This window comes from Peromyscus maniculatus, chromosome 22 (genome assembly GCF_049852395.1).
Source record: "Peromyscus maniculatus bairdii isolate BWxNUB_F1_BW_parent chromosome 22, HU_Pman_BW_mat_3.1, whole genome shotgun sequence".
Lineage (NCBI taxonomy): Eukaryota > Metazoa > Chordata > Mammalia > Rodentia > Cricetidae > Peromyscus > Peromyscus maniculatus.
This window is the reverse complement of record NC_134873.1, coordinates 55,296,454-55,323,842: the sequence shown is the minus strand read 5'-3', so window position 1 is coordinate 55,323,842 and position 27,389 is coordinate 55,296,454. Positions and strand designations below refer to the sequence as shown.

General features: G+C 47.3%; 1 protein-coding gene across 3 annotated transcripts in view; it reads right to left on the bottom strand.

Moving 5' to 3' along the window:
• The window catches only part of Prkce (protein kinase C epsilon), a 505,293-nt gene that overhangs the window by 91,319 nt on the left and 386,585 nt on the right, over positions 1-27,389 (bottom strand). For all 3 annotated transcript variants that reach the window (XM_006986497.4, XM_042267318.2, XM_076559041.1), the window contains one exon: positions 8,187-8,341. In XM_006986497.4, coding sequence (XP_006986559.1) covers positions 8,187-8,341 — 155 coding nt within the window. The remainder of the gene's footprint in view (positions 1-8,186; positions 8,342-27,389) is intronic.

The window sequence follows — 27,389 nt, the reverse complement described above, 5'->3', positions numbered from 1 at the left end:
TTTTAAAAACTGCATCTGCTCCAAACACACGCTTTTTCTCTTGCTGTTCCCTAAACAGTGCACCATAAAAGCCATTCCCACAGCCCCGGCAGTGGTTTAGGCAGTAAGGAATGGCGGGGTTTACAGAGCAAGCATGCAAGTTATTTGCTAATATACTGCATTTTGCATGCCATGCTTGAGTTGCTCTGGATTTTAGTATCTGCGGTGATCCCAGAAGTACATCACAGTACATACTAAGTATTGACCGTACTTTTCTGTCTTGTGGGCTCCAATACAGTGGGGTTCTAAACTGTGGGTCAAAACCCCTTTAGGGGGGTGAAACAACCTTTTCACAGGGGTCACATATCAGATATCCTGCATATCAGATATTTATGTTATGATTCACAACAGTAGCAGAATGACAAAAGTTATGAAGTAGCAATGAAACTGACTATATGGTTGGGGGTCAGCACAATGTGAAGAAATGTATTTAAAGGGTCGTGGCATTAGGAAGATTGAGAACCACTGCTCTAACCGGAATGGATTAGAATCAAATAAAGGCTCCTGCCTCTGAAATACCCCCTGGTACTGAATCTGAGACTTTGCTCAGATGGGCCTTTAACTTACACACACACAAAAAAAAAACTCACATGCCTACCAGCCCATTCACCCAACAGGGGCTTGTAATATTGCTTTCATCACAGACGGCTCATTGGCCGATCCCCCAAACCACCTCCACAGGCACATTTCTGTCCACAAGCTTATTAAACAACCCATGCCGATCCCACAGGTCTTGCCATCTTGCTCTTCTGATTTCACTATTATCACATTTGACCTATGAGGCTGTGGCTCAGTTAGACGAGGCTGTACCTGAGTGGTGATCTAGGTTCTTGACCCCAGCTCCTCTGTATTTGTGAGAGTTGCCACAAACTGGACAACGTAAGCGGCAGGAATTGACTTCTCTCAGCTGTGACAATTAGACATCCAAGGTGAAGATGTTGGCAGGTTGGTTTCTTCTGAGGATGTTCTCCTTGGCTTGAAGATGGAAATCTTCTCCAAATGTCTTCTCATGGCCCTTTCTCTGGACTTTTCTAGGTCTTAATTTTCATTTCTTCTATAGGTCACAGTTGTCTTGCATTGGAATCCATCCTGACTTAACTGTTATTACCTTTTTTTAAGACTCTATTTTCAAATAGAGCCATATTCTGATGCGTTGGGGATTAAAACTTCAATATATGAATTTGGAGGGGGGCGGAGGGGGTTGTCCCAGACACTCTCTGACTCCAAAACCCAATATTCCCCCATCTATCCAACCAATATTTACAGAACCTTCCAGGTGCCCAGGACTGCACACAGCCCTTCTGCGGATGTTTTCTCGTGTCATTTTTAAAACAGCCCAAATTGGTTTCTGCTATAATTCCCATGGCATGGTGGAAAAAACAAAACAAAACAAAAAAACCAGTCTGATTATTCTGGCTAGGAAGTCACAACAAAGATGAGGCTGACCCGGCCTTCAGCTCCAGTTCTCTGACCCCAAACTCAGTGTCGTCTCTAAAATAGAACTCTGCTTCCCATGTGAAACCGAGACGGGCTGTAGCGGGGACAGGGTGACCTGACAGTGGCAGAGAAGGTGGTGGGATCTGGTAAGAGAGCTTTCTTAGGAAACATCACAAATGTTGTGGAGAGTAACCATAGCAACCTTAGGGCATCCATGGTGGTGCTGTGGTTATTATTGTTGTCATAGCTACTGACCTCTGGATAAAGATGGTAGAGAGGATACCTATTACTATTTTTCTGTCTTTCCCAAAACTGTTCACACAGATGGGGGAATTAACAGAAAAAGCAATAACCATACACTATTGGAAGTGCAAAGCACACGGGAGTATGGGAATTGATTTACCTGGCCAAAAAAAATGCTGAGTCCTGAGTCAGCAATGAGGGAAAAATCAAGAAAAATTAAATTTACCCTGCAAAATTTCAACCCTCCTCCAGAGCTCAGGAATAAACAGTAACTTGTTTCCAGGGAGATGGAGAGATGAGAGTTAGTTGAGGTGTAGTTATAAATGCAGTTGGCCAGGCATGCCTGGCACCACCCCTTTACCTGCACCCAGCGACTTACTTTCTGGAGAAGGGAACCAGAGTGCTGCCAGACTCGGAGGGTGGGTACCAAGACAGCGACGATGGGGGAACTAGACAGAGACCTGAGGCTGGTCTTCCAGCCCTGTCCCGTCAATTGGCTCTGACCGAGCAAGCTGCATCATTCAGTTCCAAAGGCTAGGCAAGCAGCCATAGTGGGATATACATTGTATATTGTATATTCACACTTCCCTATAGGGACAAGAGTCTTCTCAAGACAATATAACCACAGGGGGAGGGGCTAAAAATATCTATAGGATTTTCCTGACTAAGCAGTCATCCAGGTTAGTCTATAGTGAACCCAACTTGACTAGTCTCATAACACCAAAAGGTAATTTTAGAGAAAGATAGCAGAACGGAAGGAAGTCCTCAGAAGCAACACTGCCGCTTCCAGACCCAAAGGGTTTGATTTTCCAAACTGAAAAGATCTATCAGTGCCTTGCACAACAGGATCAAAACAGACCTATACCCTATCACCAGGTAATTCTGAAATAATGGAGGCAGAAAGACTTTAGCACGTCTCTGAAAAAAAAAAAAAAAAGGTTCAAACGAGGATCGAGAGTCAAGATGACACCACAGGCCGCCCTGAATTAGTCAATACCAGAACAGTCTCTTCAATGTTGAGTGAAAACCGCTTTCAGCCTTCATCAGTTGAAGGTAAAGACAGGATGGTTTCAGGCATAAGGGTGGGGGGGGGTCTCAATGTTTCACTTCCCCTATGATTAGCCTTGATTGGCAGTCTGACAAATTATATGGTCATCTGAGAGGCGACACCTCCAGGGATTGCATCAATCAGATTGACCTCTGGACACATCTGTGGGGACTTATCTTGATAACTAATTGATGTGGGTGGGCTCATCCCACTGTGGGCAGCACTGTCCCTAGGCAGATGGTCTTAGCCTATAGGAGAAAGCCAGCTAAGCATGAGTCTGTGAGAAAGCCAGAGAGGGAGCCAGGAAGTGGTATTTTTCCACGGGTCCTGACTTGAGTTGCTGTCCTGACTTTTCTTAATGATGGACTATAAGCTGGGAATAGAAAGCAAAATAAACTCGTCCCTCCCCGAGCTATTTTTCACAGAAGCAGAAAGGAAACTAAAACAATATAGGTCTAGAAAACTACTCAGTTTGGTGCTCCAATAAATGGCGGGAATCTATATTATACACATGTATGATATTTTCAAAGAATAAACAAAATAGTTTTAGAAAGAGAGAAAAGGATATGGGATATGGAAAGAGAAGTCAGAAAAAAGATGAATCAGATAACAGAGAACAGGGCTGGCAGTGTGGCACAGTGGGCAGCTCTTCACGCTGGAATAGTTTAGAAGGCAAGGAGAGAAAGTCACCCAAGAATATGAAATAGGTAGAACACCAACTGCAAATGGATGTCTTACGGGATGATGTGGGCATTTGTGGAGAGTTTGTGGTTGAGCCAACAAGGTGTACATAAAACACAAAGGCATAATTATTAACTCCAGGGAAAGCAAACCCAAATTACATGCAGCAGAGGAAAAGTAATTCTAGTATACCACATGACTCAGTCCCCAAAGGCATTTCAACAGTCCTAGCAAAGTGTGTAATGTAGAGTCACTTAATCAAGATACGGTAAACTATGGTGGGAGGAGGCAGGGTTGGGGAAGGGGTATGTGACAGGGTGGTGGGGTCAGATGGTGGTCAACAAGGAGGACTAAAGTCTTCTTACATAGTGGCAAGTCAACAGATAACACCTAAAATACAGCCAAGGGACAATACAATAATCCCATCCAGAAGTACAGAGGGGTGCGGTAAAAGCTAAGGAAGCTGACAGCAGAAGAGTTTTTGGAAGGAGAGCAGAAAGAAACTTATTTGTTTAAACACCTTCCCAAGCTGTCTGCTGCTTTATCTGTATTCGTATCTGATTGAAAAAACATTTAAGTTTTACACTATCTCACTGTTTAAACCTGGGGAGTGCCCTGTGTGGTGGTATTGTGTTCCCCAAAATATTGTGTACTCTAATAAATTTATCTGGGGTCAGAGAACAGACAGCCACTAGATACAAAGGCTAGAAAATGGTGGCACTCACACCTTTAATCCTAGCATTCCAGAGATAGAAATCCCTCTGGATCTCTGTGAGTTCAAGGCCACACTGGAAATAGCCAAGCATGGTGACACACGCCTTTAATCCCAGAAAGCCAGCCTTTAATCCCAGGGAGTGGTGGTAGAAAGCAGAAAGATATATAAGGCGTGAGGACCAGAGACTAGAAGATTTTGGCTGGTTAAGCATTTGGCCTGGTTAAGCTTCAGGCTTTTGAGCAGTAATTCAGCTGAGACCCATTCCGGATGAGGACTCAGAGGCCTCCAGTCTGAGGAGACAAGACCAGCTGAGGATCCGGCGAGGTGAGATAGCTGTGGCTTGTTCTGTCTCTCTGATCTACCAGCATGGACCCCAATAACTCGCCTCAGGTTTGATTTTATTAATAAGAACTTTTAAGATTCCTGCTACAGCCCTGTGTCCCCTGGGGTAGAGAGCCTGTGTCTAAGAGGGACCAGAGGAAAAGGCAGCTGTGCCTATCAACTTGGGCTTTAAGGATGAGCCACTGGCTAGAGAAGTGACCCCTTCCCTTACTTATGGAATCCTAGCTGATTCGCTACTAATTAGTGTACATAACAATTCCAGTGGGAAAGATGGGAAACCATCTTAACTCTAACAGTGAAATCCATGCAGCCTGGCCTTGCCTATCTGCCATAGAGACCCCTGTTTCCCACCACCATGATATCACCCACAGGACAACGGCTGTTCAGCATCAGAACGGGCAGGAGCAAGGATGCACACTCACAGCCTCTCTGTGTCAGCCTCAGACTCAAACCCTTGACAGCCATTCTGCTGGCAGCTTGGGAGGAAGGCAACATGGGACATACCGATCCCCTGGTCCTCCTGAATCTGTGCTATAAGACAGAGAAAGGAATGAGGTGGCCTTCAGAGTAAAAACAAAACAAAACAAAACACGTGTATGTCAGGAATGCTTCAAACAGAGACTTTCGGGAACTACAGCCTTATGGAAGCAGCAAGTCCCAGACTGCACAGTTCTAGAACAGAACATGCTGGAACAGAAAGCATGCATTGGATACCATCGATGAGGAGAGTGCTGTCCTGTGCCACCCCACGTAAACACTCTCTCACGCGCACCTCTGAGAGACAGGGACAAGGTCAGCGGCAGAGGGATCTGCCAAACACATCACTTGGAGAGATACTATCTTGTTTAGGAGAAGTATAAAACCACAGCAGGCTGGAAGGGAGGGACGGCTGTGTGAAGCTGGGGTCATTATCCTGAAGGCAGAAGGGAATTTCTCTGGAGTTGTAGTTCCCCAACTACAGTGGTTTGGATGATAACAGCCCCCACAGGCTCATAAATTTGCATGCTCAGTCCCCAGTTGGTTAAGCCTTGGGAAGGATTAGGAGGTGTGGCCTTGTTGGAGTAGGTGTGCCTTTGTCAGAGGAAGTGTTGCTGGTGAGGTGTCAAACCCACCCCACCTTGTCTGTCTGTCTGTCTGTCTGTCTCTCTCTCTCTCTGCCTTCCTGCAGATGGGGATGTAAAGCTCTCAGCTACAGCTCCCACGCCATGTGTGCCACCATGCTCCCCCACCATGATAACGGACTAAGTCTCTGAAACTGTAAGCAAGCCCCCGGTCGCATCCTTTTCTTTGTAAGAGTTGCCATGGTCATGGTGCCTCTTCACAGCAACAGAACAGTGAAGCAGATAGTCAGTTACCGGAGGAACACATTATAAATATCAACGTGAGTATGAACTGTGTACAAGAACATATAGTGTAAGAATTTAAAAAGCACTACAGGGTTTAAGACACAAAAAAAATGGCCCTTAGGAGCACTTGCATTTTAGTGAAGTGCCCACCCAATGGTCTACACCAGTGGTTCTCAGCCTTCCTAATGCTTCAAGCCTTTAGCAGAGTTCTTCAGGTTGTGGTGACCCCCAACCAGAAAATCATTTTGTTGCTACTTCATAACTGTAATCTTGCTACTGTCATGAATTGTAATAATATCTGATATACAGGATATCTGATATGTGACCCCTGTGACCCACAAGTTGAGAACTACTGGTCTAAACCTTGTACACGTGACCAGTGGTAGGTGCAACCAACAGAACTGAAGGCCCCCAGGGAACCACATTCTGTATGTTCCCTTCCCTTACCCCCCCAAGGAGGTAAACTTGTGAGTTACTTCTAAACAACAACACAGCACAACAAAGACAATCTGATGTCACTAGTGAGGTGATGACACACTGTGTGGCAGAGGCATGGCATTGTTTTTAAGAGGCTGTCCTGTCCAAGTTGTCCCTGAAATCTCGGGCTCATGTCCACCGATGCCCAGGGTAGACATAAAGATCTTATACTCAAGCTTGCCTCTGGTTTATCAAAGGGCTTGTCACCTTAGGTGGCCCACGGGCCTGTGAGAAGTGGCTCTAGTTCTTCTCTGAGGTTGGAGGGTCTGAGAAGGTAAACCTTCTCTCCAGCTGGCCTCAAGCAAGCTTCATCAACGCTCAAGTTTTGAGAATGAAATTCTGTCAGTCAGCACACATGACCTTAGAAGGACCCGGACTTCAGATGGGAAGTTGACTTGGCTGTCACCTCCACCACAGCATGGCGGCGAGACGCTGAGCAGTAGACATGGTTGACAATAATGAGTAGGGGATGTTCCTAGACCCCCAAGGCTGTGGGGTATGGGCCAGACAGCAACACAAAACACAGACATGGATCCCCAAAGGACAGGCTGTTCAGTGGTTCTCAACCTGTGGGTTGTGACTCCTTAGAGGGTGGGGTGGGGTTCGGATGACCCTTTCACAGGGGTCACATATCAGATATCCTGAATGTCAGATATTTACAATATGATTCGTAAGAGTAGCAAAATTACAGTTATGAAAAAACAATGAAAATAATTATATGGTTGGGGGCAGTCACCACAACATGAGGAACTGTATTAAAGGGTCGCAGCATTCGGAAGGTTGAAAACCGCTGGTCTAGAGCATGGTCTGCAGGGAAGCATTGAATACTCCCACCCCGCCCCCCCCCCCACCCCCGGCTTTATGAAGCTGGAGAATGGCAGACGGAAGGGAAGCCTGGGGTGAGATTGACCAGAACCTTTTCAGAGAATAGTGACTCCAGTCGTCGCTCCCAGAACGGGTCAGACATGCTGAGGGGAGAGCCTAACTCTGGCCTCAGCCAAAGCAGCTCCTCTACCACCCAAGATTTAGCAAGGGAGGAAGCAAAGACCGAGGAAAGAAATGGACAGTCACTGAAAAAAACCTTCAGAACGTTAGTATCCTTGTTCCTAATTTTAAATATTTACTCCTCCCCCCAAAAATTCCTGACCTCACAGAAAAAAAGTTTTGCTTTTTTACTGGAAAACTCTATGTGTGTGTGTGTGTGTGTGTGTGTGTGTGTGTGTGTGTGTGTGTGTGTGTGTGTGTGTGTGTGTGTGTGATGCTGGAAGGGGACTGGGCTACCAACAATAAATAAAGGACTGGACAATCTGGAAAAAAAAGTCACTTCCTGTTGGATAATGTCTAGTTCCCATTCCCCACCCCCACCCCCCGAGCATAAACCTCCCACCCTCCACAGGACTCCTCCTTCCCAGAGTCTATGGACTGGAGACAGCTAAGCCAAACAAACTCAGGAAAGGCCGAGAGATCAGGAAGTGGGGGAAGTTCGTGGCACAGGAGGAAGACAAGAAGAGAATGCCCTGATGTCCGAGGAAGAGGGCGGAGGAGACCCGAGGGGTGAAGCTTGCCTCAAGATCACAGCGTCAAGACTTGAAATGTCACGCTTGAGCATTAACTCAAAACGGGCACAAACAGTTGGCCAGATCTCCTGGGGCCTTTCAAATATTAACACTCATAGTGATAAGCAGCACCCCATCCCCACCCCACCCTCCACCCCAGTCCTCTGCATGCAAACTGGAACAAACAGCTAAGCTAAAGCCAGCTGCTGGGAGACCAGCTGGGCAAGGACCAGAGGGAGTGGTCCAAGTGTCTAGAGAGTCTTTGCTTCTGTTCTTAGAAGATGCAAGAGAGAAGAGGCTACCTATAGATCACGCCGTGCTGGTGAAGGAACATGAGAGCTGACGTGACCTCTGCAGCATAGAACCGGGAACGGGGCTCGTCGAATTTTCGGGAGCGCTGAATCTGGAACATGAGGTCTCCACCGTTGACGTACTCCATGACGAAGAAGAGGCGGTCCTAGGAGACAAGAAAATGCCACTTAAGCCAAATCAGTGCAGCACCTTGTTGGGACTAGCTATCCTCTGGTGATCCTGACGGGTCGGTCACCAGGACTCAAGGGGACACACGAGGCCTTGAGGCAGGTGAAGGCTGATGGAGTCTTCCAGAGGCCGACCAAGGGAGGAAGCACTTGAGGCAGGGTGCCAAGTGCCATGTAAAATTCTGTATTTGGGGACGGGGACATGGCTCAGTTGGTACAGGGCTTGCCTTGCATCCAAGAAGCCCTGGGCCACATGCCCAGCAGCACATAAACTGCATGTATGGTGCAAGGCTGCAGCCTCAACTTTCAGGGCTGCAGAGAAGCAGTAGGATCCGAAGTTCAAGTCCATCTGATTCTCCTCTCCTCTTCTCTCTCTCTCTCTCTCTCTCTCTCTCTCTCTCTCTCTCTCTCTCTCTCTCACACACACACACACACACACACACACACACACACACACACACACCACTTCTATCTTTCTTTTGTGATATCAGCCTGAGCTTGATAAAAAAAAAAAAAAAGAGAGAATTGAATTTTGATTTCGACCATGCCATGAGGTGTGGCCCTGGACAAGTCTCCCCTCTTTGGAAATACAAGGTATCGGGGTGTATAGAGAATAACAATTCTCTCAAAGAAATCCTGGTCCTATGCAGGAAATGTGGGAATGGTGTTTTCTAGATACAGAAGGATTTTGCAGGTGCACTAAGCCAGGCATGGCTGTGCTGGATCAGCAGTGTGGCGGCCTTCATGGCAAATGGGTATCTCTACAGGAGGGAAGCAGGGAGAAATCTGAAAAGGGGGAGGAAGAGGTAGCAATCGGAGACACAGATTAGAGGGATAGAGCCACAAAACAAAGGCTGCAGGTAAGCCTTACATCAGGGGTTCTCAATCTTCCTCGTGCTGAGACCCTTTAACACAGGTCCTCATGTTGTGGTGACCCCCAACCATAGAACAATTTTGTTGCGACTTCATAACTGTAACTTTGCTTTTGTTATGAATCGTAGTGTAAAAATCTGTGTTTTCCAATAGTCTTAGGTGACCCCCGTGAAGGGGTCGCTACCCACAGGTTGAAAACCATTGCTCTAGACTTCCTTCCCTCAAACGCAGCCCCCCCCCTCCCCCGAGAGCCAAGCCACAGTTACCCACCACTCAGGGTAGCCCCTCCTTCTCTGTATCTATGATAACTTGAGGAGAAAGAAGCCTGAGTCCATTGACACAGTTCACCAGGTCCTAAGCTGCTAGCATGTGGGATGTTGTTCAGGGCATCAGGGAAGCAGGTATAAGCTGTGGTGGCCTAGTGGCCTACAGTCAAGGGTGGAGATGGGACATGGATACAGTGGGGATAAAAAAGGGAATTGAGCAAGGTGATGATAGAGGCTGCTATCTGGACCAGGAAGCCAGGGAGGAGTCTAGGAGATAGACCTTCCTAGACCGAGTCAGGGACAGATACCTCACCTCGGGAACAGAGTGAACATGCTTAGGGACAGCCAGGTGACCAGACCAGAGGGAGAGCAAAGCCAACGGAGGGCTGAGAGGCCAAAGAGACACAAGGCATCTTGTTCTCCACAATAACCCTCCATCTTTCTCTTCTCTCAGTCTCATGGTTCATGTAGCCCAGGCTGGACCAGAATTTACTATGTAGCCAAGAATGATCTTGAACTTAGATCCTCCTGCCTCTACCTCCTGATGCTGAGATTAGAGGTGTGTGTTGCAATGCTTCTTTTATGTTGTGCTTGGGATCAGTCTACCAGCTAAACTAACTCTTCAGCCCCCGGATACATTCTTAGCATAGAAATGTATTCTAAAAGAAGCTCCCTAGAGAATATCATTTTCCCCCAAGACTGAGTAAAACCAACCACAAATAGCTCTTCATTCATGAAGCACAGCTACTTCACTCTTGCCATTTCTTTGGTAGAAAGTGTACACTAACCTCTTCCATGGGCTGCTGCTTTACTGGTATTCAAAGAGGACCCATTTGTCTCATAGTTCCTCTGGTTTGAAAGCAAATGGCCCCCAAAGGGAGTGGCACTCTTAGGAGGTGTGGCCTTGTTGGAGGAGGTGTCACACTGTGAGGGTGGGGGTGGGTGTTGAGGTCTCTTTTGCTCAAGCTTCACTCGGTGCGACAGACAGTCCACTTCCTGTTGCCTTCATATCAAGATGTGGCCAGCACCATGTCTGCCTGCATGCCACGATGCTCCCTGACATGATGATAATGGACTAAACCTCTGAGCTGTAAGCTGCCACCTCAATGAAACATTTTCCTTTATTAGAGTTGCCATGGTCATAGTGTCTCTTCACAGCAACAGAAACCCTAACTAAGAACACCCTCCAAGAACAAACATCCTTAGCATCAGGATCACGCAGAGGCTCATGAGAGCAGGGATCCTTGCAGTCCACACTGTTTCCGATTTGGAGCCTGGACATCGACATCTCTAACAAGTTCTCGGGAGATGATGCTGGTCCAGGGACCACACTTGGAGAACCTCCACCCTAGAGACCACGGGACCAGTCTTTCCCCAGGCAAGCACAGACACACTGCTTGTTCATACTGTCCCATGAGCTGAACGATTCCATCAGGAGCAATGACCACAACGTCCAGTCCAGTCACCAACCCTGAGCTTGGACTGTGGTCACAGTGGAGGATTTGAAAAACCTAAATCTCTAAAGGGAAAACTCGCCCACTCCTCTTGCAGTCTTTCCTAACATTAGCCATGCAGTCCTCAGGATAGAGGCTGTCACGTGACAAAGGGGAGGGCCTACCACAACTGCATCCCTCACTGGCCGCCTGACCTCAGCCAAAGAACGCCATCTCTCTGTGTTCAACTTTCTGACCTGCAAAAATGAGGATACAGGGTCTACCTTAGAGAATTATGCTTTATATTTTGTTCTGCAGTACCTGGGGTTCAAACTCCAGAGTCTTGAGCACGCTAGGCTAGCTACACCTCTAACCCTCGATTCCATGGTAAAATGCCCCACTCCTAGTTGGTGATCCATGAGGATTAGCCAGGCCTCTTGTTACTGGCAGTACTAATCGCTGTAACTGCTGCATATCTCTTTTCCATCATCTTCTCCGATCACCTTCTCTCCCAACAAATATCTCTTCCCTGGGTCCTCAGGCTGGCCTCCTCCTGTGGAGTCTACCTCTTTTCCTCTGTTCTCTCTGTTCCGTGTCTCGGCCTCTTCGTAGACACCTTCCTACAACCATGAAGTGCTCAGCTCACCAGGCTGGACGCTGGGCCTCCTGGTGGTGTGAGCTGATCTATGCACACCCACAGCTTCCATGGCTCTCGGCACGGATGAGTCATATGCTCACCCCTCCTGCCCGGACGTCTTCTGTAAGCTCCAGACCCACCTATCTGCTTCTGATCCCCCTCCAGATGCCTTCCAGGCACCCAAAGCCAACATGTCAAAACGGACCCCATCGTCTTCCTCAGCAAGCTGGTCCTCACACGGAGCTTCCTGTCTGGGGTCCAGTCTTCCCCTTCAGCCAGTTTCTCAAGTTAGAACCACAGCAGTCACCTTTAATCCTCCCCGTCCCACCTCCCTGTCACCCCACCCCCACCCCAGACCTGTTGCTCTTCCTATTGTACCTTTACATTTCTCCCACCTGCTCACTTCTCTTGGTCCTCACCATTGCCACCCCCACCTCTCTGACTCAAGCAGCTTTTATCTCTTGTCTAGAGTTCTGCTTTGTTAGGAATGTTTCTACATGTATTCCAGTTTGCCGTCCTGAAGCTGGTCATTCTGTAGGGAGGGAGGCTCTGCTGAGATGGAAAGCTGATGACGCTCTTTCACATTCCTCCTCTCACCCTACTGTTGTTAGTGTGTGTGTGTGTGTGTGTGTGTGTGTGTGTGTGTGTGTGTGTGTGTGGTGTTGTATGTATACTGTACATGCACATGAGTGTGTGGGTATGTGGAACCATGTACACATGTGTAGAGGCCAGTGCAGGATATCAAGCATCCTCTTGTATCACTCTTCTCTTCTTGCCCAGAGACTGTCTCTCACTGAACGGGAAGTCAGCTTGTCCTGGTTCAAGAGGCAGGCGATCTCAGGAGCTGCCCCTCTCTGCCCACCAATACTAGAGTTACAGGAATGTGCAGACACGCCCAGAATTTTACATGGGTGTTGGGGATTCAAACTTGGACCCTTACGCTTGCACGGCCGAGTGCTTTTACCCACGGTGTAACCCGCCAAGCCGTCCTTAACGCTTTTAAAGGCTTGTGTTCCTCTTAGGACAGGTAAACACACCTTACCACACTGTAGGACTCATGATCTTCTGAGTCACATGCCTTCCGGCTGTCCCTTATTCCTTCTGCCCTAGAACCTCGATTCCTGTTCTTGCCGTTTGGACTGCCTCCTCTTTTCCCCTCTCTCCCACAACGCGTTCCTCTACCTCCTTATTACAAAGATTTCAGTGCAGCCATCTTCTCTTGGAGGAAGCTGACCCTGACGTCCCTGACAAGACCTAACCCCTCTGTCGTGTATCATGTCATAGCATTCAGCTCAGGGGACACTGCATTTGTGTGACTATCATTTCCCTGGTATCTATGTACTGCCTGGATTTATATCAACTTGACACGAGCGATTGCATTTTAGAAGAGGGAACCTCAGTTGAGAAAATGCCCTCACCAGATCGGCCTGTGGGCCAGTCTCTGGTGCATGTTCTTCATTGATGATAGTGGGGGCAGCGTGGTCGGGCTACTCCAGCTCACTTCGGGCAGTGTACTAACCCTAGGCTGGCAGTCCTGGGTGCTGTAAGAAGCAGACCAGGAAATCCACAAGGAGCAAGCAGGAAGCAGAACTCCTCCATGGTGTCTGCTTTAGTTCCTGCCTCCAGGTTCCTGCCTTGAGTTCCTGCCTTAGCATCCCTCAGCGATGGACTTATCAGCTGAAAGTAAAAACAACGCTTTTCCCTCCCAAGTTGCTTTTGGTCATGTTTTATAACAGCGATAGAAACCCTAACTAAGGCAGTCTCTATGCTCCAGGAAGGCAGGGGCCGTGGGTAGTTCTGGATTTTATGAACTGGTTCTTATTAATTTTTTTTTCTTTTTAAGGGAAAGAGAGGCCCCAAAGAGAAATTTTTGTAATTCTCTTAAAGAGAAAACAGTAAGTGCTATAGGTCTAGGGGTGTGGCTTAGCAGGTGGGGTGCTTGCTTAGCATGCAGGACACCCCAGGTTCTAGACCCAGTACTGCACAAGCAGCATTCGGGAGTGCAGGCAGAAAGATCAGAAGTTCAATGCCACCCTCGCCTAACCCTGAGTTTTGTTTCCTATTCTCTCCATCAACTGGGACTAAGTCTCAAACATAGCGGGTTCCTAGTGCATCTATGCTGAGTGCTTGCTTTTTTTTTTTTTTTTTTTTTTTTTTTTTTTGGTTTTTCAAGATAGGGTCCCTCTGTGTATGAGTTCCTGCCTGTCCTGCAACTCACTCTGTAGACAGCCCAAAACTCACAGAGATCCACCTGCGTCTGCCTCCTGAGTGCTGGGATGAAAGGTGTGGGCCACCACCGCCCATCCTTGAGTGCCCACCATATGCCCCCACGGTTAGAAATTCCAAAGGAACTGGGTGTTCCCATGTTATTTCTGATCAGAATGGCTCAGAATACACCTTCCTTTGGATCGGCTTTCTTCCTCACACAGCCCCTATGCACTCCCCCAAAGCATAACCACTGACCTTTTTACACTTTAGGGATGCTTGAAAGCCAGGTAAGCTTTTTCCTCCCCCACCCTCTATTCAGCCTGGATCGCTGACCTCTGACACATTGGAGAAGGGTGTTTTGATGCAGATGGAGAACCTCAAGTCATTCTGGGAACTACTTAATTATATAAACTGAAATCAAAAGAAAGCTGGCAAAGCCAGCGGCCACTCATTAATCCCCTCTTGGCACCCATGGAAAACAAAACCAAAAACCAACTTCCTGGTAAAGTAAGCAAATATGTTTTCTGAGGTAATCAAAGGTTTGAAAAGCCTATTCTACACCACCTCCCTTAATCTCCCTCGACTCTCTAAAATGTTACGGTCTTGTGATAGCAAGTAAAATAATAAAAACTGTAAAGAGATTATGTGTCATGGCCATTTAGGGTAAGAACAGGGAAAGAATGACCAACCAGTTGGAAGGACCACATCATGGCTTTGAAATTCCCACTGGCTTCTTTTTTCCAACTTGCCCACCTTCTTGCCTTGGAAGGCAACCCCAGCCTCAAGGCCTGTGTACCCTTCAAGGTATGATAGATAAGACAGAGGCTTCCCCTCGACAGCACCCTGTGTCCTGCCAAGTGGGTTTGTTTGGACATACGTTCTCCACCATTTGTTAGATGTTTATAAGGACAAAGATTCTATCTCGTTTTGATTGCACACCAAGGCACAACCGGAGACCAGACTTGGAACAGTCTGCCTTTGATGGACCTGTGGTGACATAAATGGTTTCTCCAGTGTACCCAAGGGAGTCACAGGTCCTCATCTTATAAGCATCCCCACCCAGTGCTGGGGATACAAACCATGGGCTTATGCATGCTGAGCAAGTGTTCTACTATTGAGTGACACCCCAGCCCTTCATTCCATCTTTCCAAACAACCCTCCCTCCCCTCCTTCAAGTCCACATCATCTAAGACAGTAGTTCTCTAACTGTGGGTCGTGACTCCTTGGGAGTCAACCAATCCTTTCACAGGGGTCACCGAAAATCATTAGAAAACACAGATATTTACATTATGATTCATAACAGTAGCAGAATTACAGTTATGAAGTAACAATGAAAATAACTTTATGGCTGGGGGTCACCACAACGTGAGGAACCGCGTTAAAGGGTCACAGCGTTAGGAAGGTCGAGAACCACTGACCTAAGGCATCAACTTGGAAGGTCTTTCTTGAGTACTCAGCCTGAAGTTAGGTGTCTGGGGGAACCAGGAAGTTACATAAGTTATGACTTTGGTATCTAGGAGCTAGAAATGCAATACAAGAAACCACAGAGGGCAGTCCCAGACACTGGATGACTCTTTACTGAATTCTCCAGGATCTGGGCAGGCTGGGAAAACTAGGGATCTGGCCTGAATCTTCAGATACTTGTCACTCAGGCCTTACCATGTATAGGTCACTATGGGAAATAGTCACGTGACAAGTTGGTCTACCTATTCTCCAAAACACAAGTGTACTGAAGGAACTGGCCATTGCTATGGGATCTGGTTCAGAGTCACCTGACCTGGAGGATAGACTGACCAGTCCTATCTTGAACAATGTGAGGCAGGAGATGAGAAAGCCTGGAGGTGAGAGGGCAGCCCTGAGGATGGAGGTGAGTGGAAACATGTGGGAAGAAGAGGGTAGGACAAGCCCGCTGAACAATAAGAACCAAACCACCCCTAAACACCCAAGAAGCCTGCCTCCTAGGGAAACCGTGCGGAAATCCAGGACACCGAGGTAGAGACGGACTGTGTGTGGGGCAGAGGTGGGGGGTGGGAGGTGGGAGGTGGGGGGGGGGTCTAAAACACAAGTGGGAAAATGGGAATTCTAAAAAGCTTTTAAGTTGTAAAGTTACATAATTACAGCTGATTTTTAAGGAAGGTCATCTTGGAAGCCGTGCATTAGAAGCTTAGAGTTGTTCCACCTTTAGGCAAGTTTGGTGATACACATCTGTGAGGTGGAGGCAGGGGGATCAGGGTTCAAATCAGCCGTGGCCACACTGGGAGTTTAAGCAAGTCCGAGCCATGTGAGATCCCGTCTGTACAAAAGAGAATTACTCCATCTTTTTCCCACCTCCACTATCTTAAATGTCATATTAACTTTAGTGTGTGTGTGTGTGTGTGTGTGTGTGTGTGTGTGTGTGTGTGTGTGTCAGCACAGGAACCACTCTTGCCGGAAAATCTTAAGTCTTGTGTAATATAGTATTTGTAGGGAATAAGCTATACAGAAAAAATCTGGGATGTAATCACCTTACATTGCTGAAGCTAACTTCCGATTTTGTCTCTTCTGGTCCCTGGCATCCACCATCATTTTCTTCACTTTTATCATCCTGAATAGTTTAAATTTATCACCTAAGTGGTATCATTTAGTGTTTTTCCTCTATATTCACCTTATTAGACTTATCATAACTTCTCCCAATTTCACCCATGTTTTTGTAAATGGAAAGACTTCTTTTTTAAGGGCAAATAGTATTTCCCTGGACATAGACAAGAAGACTCCTTCTCATCACAACCATCTGTATCAAAGAGAGTGGAACCAACCCTTCTTCCAGTAAAGAGGAGATCATTTTACAATTATTATTATTATTAACTTTCACTCAATTAGAGTTGGTTAAGTGGCAAAAACTCACATTATAGTCTACCAGTTGAGAAGGTTCAAACATGATAGATATAATAAGATGTTTGTTTCCAATTGTTTGAAGCTCTAATTATTTAACCTAAACAGGGTGGCTCAAGGTCAAGTTCAAAGGGACCTAGAGTTGGGTCAAATGGATTCACCTAATAAAACTCAAGCAAGCATGTCCTCCTTCGGATGGCACCATATTTAGTGCCAAGACCAACCTCAAACCACTGTCCTCTACCCTCCCATGCTTCTCTCTGGGTGTAGAGGTGGGGAGAGGAGTGTGTTGCAGGGCCCCTCAGGAGGGGACTCTTTCCTTCACAGGGACCATCAGCACCCATAGAAACAGCTATGACGGTACTCATGAACCAGGCCCAACTACAAACACCTCAGCAGTGCCGGGCACCAGAGGGATCCCTTCCAGAAGCGAGGCTGCCGCCATGGTCAGGCAGGAAGGGAGTGTCCTCGTCCCCAGCTTCCTCTTTGGACGACAGATAGAGGTTAGACAGAAACCCTTCCATCCATGAAGGACACTGTGGTGCTGATGCACGGAAGCGCTTTCTTTTCCTCCATTGTTTGGTGAGCATCATGCCCCAGCTGAACTGCCTCCTCCCAGCATCCTGGCTTCCTCCTGGTTCCACCCCACTGGAGGCCTTCTCCAGTAATTGGCACTTGTGAGGCATGGCATCGGGCCGACATCCTCTGTCTCCAGCTACTCACTTGGACTCCAGGAAAGCAGCGAGTCTACCACACGCTCCTCCAGTCACGTCCCCAATGAGGAGACCTGGTCATCTTGCAGAAGTTTCATGCTTTGCAGTAAGACTGGAGCCCTGGAATCTGGTCTGTACATGCTGCACAAGATGGTGACACAGATCAACTATTTCTTTGATGTTACCAAGGAATCATTTAAGCAGAAAAAGAGAAAAAGGGAGTTGCTGTACTGGAGCCCATTGGAGCCAGTCATCAACTGTTTGAAGTCAAAGTGAAGCAATTATGGGATGCTCTTAAGAAGGCTTCCTTACCATAAGAACAAAAAAACGTTCTAGCTTCATTTCCTCAGTCTAGCCAAGTTCCAATGACAGGCTTTTCCTTTACCAACACTCTGCCCATGAGCTCAGGCTATCTCCCAACAACCCTACATCCAACTCATCTGTTCACCTATGCCTTCCCGTGTTCCAACAGGACGTAAGTGACCAGAGCTGGTACTCACGGTACCCCCTCTGATGAATCTGTATCTGTGGAACCTCAAGGTTGAGTAGCGCAGAACCGTAATACCGCAGAACCGAATGGGTGTCCCCAGTCTCCAGCTCAGTGATGCTGGAGATGCTCCCTACACGGAATTAGAGCTGGTCAGGAGGCTGATACTATGGTCCCAGAAACTCAGATGTGTCTTATCTCTGTCAACAGCAGATGTAACTCTCAGAGAAGTCGGGCTGGAGTCCTAGGAGGCTTACCAGCTGAATACCACTGTCAATACAGCTGCAGCTTTGGGGCTGGATCAGTCCTGCCCCACTTCATTGCTATTGCCTATTGTTACGGCTTTCTCTATCTCAATCCTTTGTCCCCCTGCTGGCTGGCTTAGCTATCTAGAATGAAATGCTGCTAGCTAAGCCAGAGGTTTAGAAGACCCTGTATCTATGTTAAAGTCACCTATCTGCTCAGAGAAAGGCAACCAAAAAACAAAAAACCAACCAAACAAAAACACTTGCTATCTCTTGATATAGAAGCACTGGCCAGCCACCTGGGCAGCTGACCTCATAACCAGCCCTCAACACCGCAACAGTTCTTTCCTTTCCCTTTTCTTCCTAAGAATATAGAAGTTCTTGTGCTTCTATACCACCCCCTCTATAAAGTCTGCACCATTAAAATGAGCACATATCAATTACAGTAATGGATTTGATTATGACATTTTCATGCTTGCGTATAATGTATTTTAATCATATTCACTTCCCACTACCCCCTCCCACTCTTACTGGTCCTCTTTCCTCTTCCCAAATAGTTCCCTTTTGTGCTACCATTAGGGTCATTTACCAGAACTTGGGTGAGGGGTTACTTACAGGAATATAGGCAACTTACCAATAGGTACACCACTAAAAAAAAAAGTCTGTCTTCCTCACAAACCATGAACTGCCTAGAAATCCTTAAGGAGGGGCGTGGCATTGCAAGCCACTCCCCACTCCCTGACAGGATGTTGATGAGACCAATCTTGTGCGGGTTAAGCAGAGCTGCTCAGAGTTCAAGAGGACAATGGCCAGAAGACAACTTCTGCCTTCTGTAATGCTCCCCCTTCCTCTCCATCTTAGGAAATTTTTCTACCCCACTTTCCGAGATGTTCCCGGAGTCTTGCAAGGGATGCTGGAGATATCCTGTTTAGAGCTTAGCATTCAGTGGCTTGCAGTTGCTTTCACAGACAGGCAAGGTTGGAAAGCGGACCCCAAATAAAGGTGGCACATCAATCTTTCCCTTCAGCTGTGGGAGGGACCATACAGCCTGCTTGGGTGGTAGCAGTTGTATTGAAGAGGAGAGGAAAAGCAGCCTCCTCACGTTTCCCTGGCTTAGTGTGACAGTCATCAGTGTGACAGGTTGATTGTACCTGTGAGAACAATGACACAGCAATTACCTGCTCATCTTAAAGGCCCCCCACACACACACACACACAGAGTGTGGTCCTCACAGCTCTTATCTGAGTATTCTATAAAATGTTGTTTCTTGACTTAGAATGCCATGAGGCAGATGCAGATGCCTCTCCCCTCTAACAGTATGCACGCACAGGCACTAGCTCACATCTGGCCAGTCGGACCACACCAACCCTTTCCATCCCTGATCTGCCACAGTACATCCTGTCATCAGCAGCTTGGCCTTTGAGTATTTTCAGAAGAGTCTCGACAGAAGCAGGTCACAGACGTGAATGCAGACTCTTCCTGCTGTCCCTGTTGCATTCGGCTGCTCAGAGCAGGGGTCAGTGTGGTGTCCATTCTGGGTACCATGTCTGACTCTGACAGACTTGGGTTCACGCAGGGAAAGGCAAATGGGAGGCTGAGGAGAGGTCATGCCTTGCAAGGAGCAATGTGCTAAGGGTAAGCTCCATTGAGCTCTGTTTTAGAGGTTGACCGTCTGAACTGAATAAACCCACGGACCCTCAGACAAAAGGGCCCACTGAAGGGGAACTCTTAAATCACTGCAAAGACTTCGTGCTGCAAGGGGCTTCTGTCTGTGACTGAGCCATGCTGAGACCAATGAGCAGCCTCTTTTGTTACCGCAGACCAAAGCCTCCTTATAGTGCCAACACTCGGTCAACCCCGAGTCCTACTGCTTTGTTCTGCACCGAGATCCTTCCAACAGAAAGGGTTCTGGCCTCAGCCGGATTGATCGTACTTCAGGGCTATTCACAGAGATACCCGCTGTTCATGGTGAGGCTGGACTAGATGACCTGGCTGAGGGTCAGAATGCCTTGGAAGCATTTGCAAGTATACAGGTTACCAGACCAGACTTCTCTGAGTGCCTGACTCGGTGGTGGCCTCTGGAATATGCATTGACGCTCATTGCCCCCAGGTAGCTCCTTGTGAATAGCAATGGCTGGTAATCAGTCGACTAAGCAGGTGCCGGGAAACCTTCTAACGTCAAGACTTGGTGGTTCCACTTCATTTTATTCTGTTTCCTCTGATAATCCCATGTTAGGGAATTCAACTAGAAGATAAATTCTTGGACAGTGGTATGCAGTATTCTTCTAACCCAACACAGTGTCAGACATGGCACCACCCTCAAAGGGACAGTTTCTATGGTAAAGGCTGTCTCCTAGAATTGCCGGGGCTCTGTGGCCTGCATCTGGTTGTGTCCCATCCAGATACTTATGCCATCAGACAAGGAAACAGTAAACCCCAAATCACTAAAATTGCCCCAAGAATCCTATGCTGGGAAATGGCGAAAGGCTGAAAGGGATTCCACACAAGTCTGACTACTTTTCAGACCACCTTACAAGACAAACCAGAGCCAAGGCAATGGTAGGCAGGATCGCACCTCCACCAGGACTGCCAACACATACCTGCTGCCCTCTATCTAAACCTAAATCCCATGTCAGCACCCTTGGGGTCATGGACCCTTTATTTGTTCCTCTTCCCTCTGTAGCCATACTGAATACATCTCCTGATTCCGTTTTCTTATTGTAACATGTCTCTTTAATAGGTGTACTGGGGACCCGTGGCTGAACACCACTGCCAGAGTCCAGGCTTTGACCCTGGAGCTCCAGTAACATCCCCCATGGTGCTTAGCAGTGTACTGGGCTCACCCAATCCACTCCAGCCTTAATAAAGCACTGACTGTGTAACTGATACCACTGTGTATTGTGTTTATACAACTAGACAGTCATAAGAATCAACCCAAAGGCCCGAGGTTCCTCCCAGGGCTTGATGATTGTGGTTTGACATTAACTGTTCTTCTCATCCTCCAGACCCCCGCTTTAGCACCACAGACAGCATTGCTGGATTCATGTGCATGGCTGCCTCAAACCAAAGAAACCACTTCACCGAAGGCAAGAAACCGAACCTGACATCTCCACTCCGCTCAGTCCCCCCTTCGTGCTGTGTCTGCTTGAATAGAGCCGAAATGAAAATGTGCTAATGCGAGGCACTGGCAGCTTGGACCTAACCCATGAAGGTACACACACAGAACTCAAGCCGGAGGATTCTGAAGACTCTGTGGCATTGTTTTAGAACTCAAGGGCTGGTGTCTGTGTGCGTGCAGAAGCACATTTCCAGAACATCTCGCTAATGTTTTCATTAGCTGGCTGGCAAAGCGTGAACTGGAGCTTTTCGGTGATGAAGGGCTTTGATCTGCTCATTTCCACTCAGATTTGCTCTGAACAGTGAGCCACGCATTAAGACCAAGCTGTAAATATTTAGTGTCATAGCACAGGACTTCTGCAAAGAGTGGCAGACCCGTTCTTGTACTAGTGGAAGGAGGTGCTGGGTTCCCGCATGTGTTTATTTGAAATAGATGAGAATGGACTCCGGCTAGAGTCACGTGTCTGCATTACGCAGGCATGGGTGCTTGCAGGCACAGAATAAAAACAGCCTGTGTTTAATTTGTTCACAGGCCTTTTGTTCTTAGCTATCTGGAGAGGGGTGGTGTAGACAGAGCAGGTGAGTTTCAGGATGGGGATGGGGGTAAAGCTTTGGTGTGGACTCCAGGCTGCCAATTCAGGTAGGACGGTGGCCTCTCTCAGTGTAGAAATCCATTCTCTAGCAGATTTATTTGTTAGCACCATGAGTTTGGGGGAGGGGATGGAGAGTTAAATTGATCCGCGTAGGATCTGACCGTAATCCATACCTGTTGGTAGCCTGTTCTCCACCAGTGTCCACCTTTTTTTTTTTTTTTTAACCCCTGACAGCTTTTCCCCACCCTCACCTCTACCTATATGGTGCAGTGATCCAATCCACTTCCGGCTACAGACTGCTGGGGTTCAAGGCATACTTAGCTACATCCTGACTACATGATGAACTTGGCAGACCACAGTACTGATTTCCTCACCTGTGAAACAGAGATTCAACAGTAGGTACTGAACGAGAGTATTAACATAGGTTATCTTTATGAGAGGTGCCTGGCTCATTAAAAACAGAACAACAACAACAAAAGCCCATGAGTTCTGAAATCTCACTGCCAATCCGTCATTCTGTAGTTGCTCAGGGATAAAATTCAAGTCAATTAGCTTGGATTTAAGGAGGGCTTTTGCAAGGCTACTTGGAAGAATGAGAGGCTCCAGTAGAGTAAGAGTCCACACTAAAGACGATACTTTACCAGTTGCTAGGAAAGACTCCAGAGGGGCAATGGGGCTTAAGAATGCAATGGAGTTAAGATGATTAGGGTCTAGCAAGTCCATTTGCAGCAAACCACCCAGACACAGACATTCCTGCATGACACACAGCTTGCCAACAAGGGAAAGACCTCCTTGTTTGGAACCAAGTCTTCTTAGACCCTTTTTCTTCCCTATCTTAGAAATTCTAACCTAAGGCAAATGGGAAGATGGTCAATAAGCAAAGATTAACATCTGCCAACCCTGAACTACTTTTCCAGAGATATCAGACAGAAGCAAGCAGACATTAAGATCTACATTTTACCATTTTACCTCAGGAAACGGAGGAGTTAGTGGACAGGTCTAGGGTCACAGCTAAGGAAACTGTTCAGCTGGAATCTGAGGGCAGGTCTCTCTGTTTCAAAGCCATAGCTCTTTCCCTCACACTAGGAGTCACCTTCAATGCCATCCAACACGACTGTCAAGAAAGGTCATATTTAAATATCCAGAATTAACATGCCTGGGCTGAAGGGTCAAGAGTACGTGTCTAGGGCTCAACATTATTTTACTCTGCTTAGGTTATTTTTATAGAGGTATCATATATGTCCAGAAAAGTCTAAATCTTATGGCAAATGTTAGATGAAGTGAAATGCTTCCAAAACAGTAAAAATGGATTTTAAGAGGCCATAAAATACACAAATAAGTTTTATGGATTGCATTATAAGCATTATTGTAGGTGTTCATTTTTGTTTGATTTCAATATTTTTCTCCCAAACACATACTAAACGCAAAACAAAACAACAACAAAAACCCAAGCCCTCCTTGTGGAAGTGGCCCTTCCCAATCCACCCAGGGCCTCTGCTCAGCTTAGAGATTAGTTCTGTCAACAAGTAAAGGGCTTCTTCTACAGTAGGTGATGGGCAGGATGGGGTCTCTCGTGCGGCATGTGGTGACGAGCAGGTGAATGGAAACGCAGACAGACGATCTCCCAAGGAGACTTTTCTGCAAGGTCGCCATCTCCATTGTCGTTGAGAACAAAGCCCAATTTATCAACCTCGGTGCTTTCCAAACTCTAGTACATAGAAAACGCAAATGGGAACTTTCCAGAACCAGATTCCTGGAAACTATATCCAAATCCCCAGTCTTCGTGTCTAGACTGAACCCTAATATCCTGCCTCTCTAGCCAGCTCCCAGCCAATGCAGTGTTCTCAAGTAGGGCTCCCACTTTAAATGGCAGAGGTTAGTACCCGCCCTCCCCAAGTCTGTCAGTAATCTAAACTGCAGTCTGGGGGAAGAGGCATGGAGGGGGTAGCGGGGGAGGGGAATGAATAACAACAGTATAATGACAGAAATATATGAAGATGCCATCATGTCATTCATTATTACTTTGTATGTTAACCTAAAAAATTAATTTCAATTTTTCAGTCTGATCCCTCAGAACTCCTGACAGGAAGTTGTTTCCCCGCCCCCATCACCACCTCTGCTTGCTGTGGGTACTTCTAATGGCGCCCAGAAAGCGCTCCAAGCCCTTCCTTCCACAAGCTGGGTACTCTCCATCCTCCTCCTGGGTGATGTCGGTTTCAGGCTGAAGGCAGCCCTGAGACAACTTTCCGCTTTTGTGAATTAATGGAGATACCTCCACTGGCGATCTGACTCTGGAGTCCACTCTGTGCCTGCCAACCTTACGTCAGACCTTATAGTCTGATGCCAGGCGTGACTATTCAGCGTGGTGCTGTGTATTTTGCCTTTCCCAAGTGGGTTTTCTCAGTTCTTAAGTCCTTGCGTGTAATAATCAACCTATAAACAAGTGCCCATCAGAGTTACCAACGGATGTGTTTCCCATATCTTTATGCTACGCAGCTGATACTGAGTTACCAATGTGTGTGAACACCATTTGCAAGGTGCCCGGTGCAGCATCATTTCAAGATCTCCCCCGATGTGACTTTCTGAAGCCTTTGCTAGCAGAACGGGCAGGTTTATAGTTTAAATGATTCATTCCTCAAGGGGGTCACCCAAACAAATGACTTCTCTTCATTCTTGATTTGGACTAAGTTTTAGACCCTTGCATGACCCTTCTTTAAAAATCAAAAAATCCCAAATTGCCGAGTCTATCATCAGACTGACCTGTGGGCACATCTGGAGGGCCTTTTCTTGATTGCTAATTGATGTAAGAGGGCCCAGCCCACTGTGAGGGCTACCATCCCTAGGCAGGTTTGGACTGTACATGAAAGGCCACGGAAGGAGAGCAAGGAAGCGTGCAAGTAAGTGGCATTCTTCCGTGGTCTCTGCCCCATTTCCTATTTCTATGTTCTCCCTGCTTTGAGCTCCTGCCTTGGCTCTCTGAGTGAGGGCTGTCACCTATGAGCTGAAATACACCCTTCCCTCCCCAAGCTGCTTTTCGTCACAGTGTTCTACCCCAGCCACACACAGCAACACACTACCCACCCATCGATAGTGTCAAGGAGGAGGCAACCCACGACAGGCTTTTCAGTTTCTCTTCAGTTAAGGACAGGTTCGTTAAGCTGGTATGGAAACTCTCCCCTTTACAGAATTACGTAAGAAGTGTGTGTTCTTTTGCAATCCTGGCCTCGGAGCATTTAATGTCAGGAAACTAAGCAAGCGCACGAGAAGCTGACTTATTTCCAGGTGTGTGTGACTTTTACTGTTCCCTTTACCTGGAGTTCCACTGTTGGTCGGCCATGTCAGGGGGACAGCTGAGTAATTATCAAGTTGACTGGTTGCTTAGAGATGAGCAATTCCTCTACCTTGGATCTCCAAGATCCACTTTACACCAACTGGAAGTGTTGACAGAGGCTTGGGACGACCAATCAGTCGTCAGCAGGTATTGTGCGAGCATCTGCTAGGTGCTGACATTATACCTCCCAAGCACAGCCTGCCTCTTCCCCTTCCTCCTCTCAGAGCATCAAGGCATGTCTACCCTTCACGTCTCCTATGTAGGCTGCACCCAATCTGAATACGCAGAATAGGTAGAATGGACAAACAAGATTGCCAGGCAGCAAGGCCCAGGCCAACACGCACATCTCAATGCCGTGGGCTCGGTCTACCCTCAGTCTGGCAGGGGGGACTCTCTGATGCCACCTCAGGCTGTTTCTCTCAGTTTTAAACTGGTGGTTTTTAATACTACTCTTTCCACTACACCAAACCATGGGAACTGAATTGTTCTGGTGGACAGAGACTCGGGACACAGTGCACACCAGTCAGTTGGCACTTATTCAAGTACGATACGATGGCATGCTCCTCTCATCCTTTCCTGTGTTATGGCGATTGAACCTAGGCCTTCACTCTCGATACTTACACACCTTGCCACTGTGCTACCCACTGCCCCTCTTAATAGATGGCATTAAGGACCAACTGGAAGATTATCTTTTGAAAGAAATATATGCTTGGACAATTAATAGCCAACTCCAATGCATACATTTTTAAATAATTTAACATCCCACATTCTTGAGCACTTCAGTAATGCCCACCTATTTTGCAATCAAGGTAATTAAAAAAAATTAGTCATCTTCTTTTTTATCATGTAGACTGTCTACCTGGCAGCAACATATAGTCGTTCTAACTCCTGAAGCCATGCCATTTCCCTGAATGTTCACAGAATGTTCACAGAACTCGAATCGACCATTAGGAGCTGTCTTCTGTCATGTATCTCTGTTTAGATGAGATAAAATTTGCCAATTTGGTCAAAATAGAAGCACCAACCAAAACAACAATCACCAGGCGCTTCCCGCTAACCCTGAGACAGAACTGGCCACAGAACTAACTATTCCACCCTGTCAATGAAGCCTGGGACGTGGTTCCCACGGGCTCAGAACCAAAGGTCAGCCAGTGACAACAGCAGCCCGCAGCTTTACCAGCACAGAGAGAAACTTCTGCTGGGCTCTGGCCACCCAAATGGGGAATTTATTAGCGGGACAGACAGAGGAGTTCATAAACTGCGCCCTGCGCACTGGAGATAATTTATTCTCACAGTCCATTTGAACAAAATGTAACGGGTAATATAAGGCTGCTGGATGGCGTGGTACGTCTAGCACTCTTAACTGAAGTCGACGGTTCCTTGGCTTCTTCCCCCTGTTAACTACATAGTCAAAGGGCAGAGCCTTAGCTGGTCCCGCCCTCCCTTATCTATTCCCATTCATAAATCGAGGAGAAAGAAAGGAAGGGAAAGAAAGGCATGGGATAGGTGGCTGCTAGTCCTTCATTGTTGGAGGTGACTGTAGCTAAGCTGGCCTTCTCATGGGTGTGCTGGGCTAAGCTGGCCTTCTCATGGGTGTGCTGGGCAAAGCTGGCCTTCTCATGGGTGTGCTGGGCTAAGCTGGCCTTCTCATGGGTGTGCTGGGCTAAGCTGGCCTTCTCATGGGTGTGCTGGGCTAAGCTGGCCTTCTCATGGGTGTGCTAGCAAAGGGAAAGAGATTCCTTAAGACAAAGGAAAGGAAGTCCATAGGTCCTCCCCCTTCACCCGATGCTAAAGGCGCTGTCACATCATTCCATAGCCCTGAAGCCTCTTCTTCCTTCTATGCGCCCCCTCTAGGTCACAGCCTGCTACCCCATTCTCTCCCAGAGAAAGGCCAAGGTCCAAACGGAACCTGGGCCTTCATCATCTAGCCCTTTGGAGCTCTGTGCACCAGCAGATTCTGGAGGGACACTGGACCTCTGCAGACAGGCAGGCAAGGAGGGAGGCAACAGTCTCGAAAGGCACACTCAGGCAAGGGCAAGTAAGCTCTTAGGACAGACAGACAGACAGACAGACAGACAGACAGACAGACAGACAGACAGCGGGGCCAAAGCATCAATCAATTGGTCTGTTCTAGTTTCTAAACTTGGGAGACTGTTTTCCTGGAATCAGCAACAGGACTCAAAATGTCTATGATCACCTATGGACTGGAAACACAATACAGCTATTTTATGATAACTTTCTTACTGGAAAGT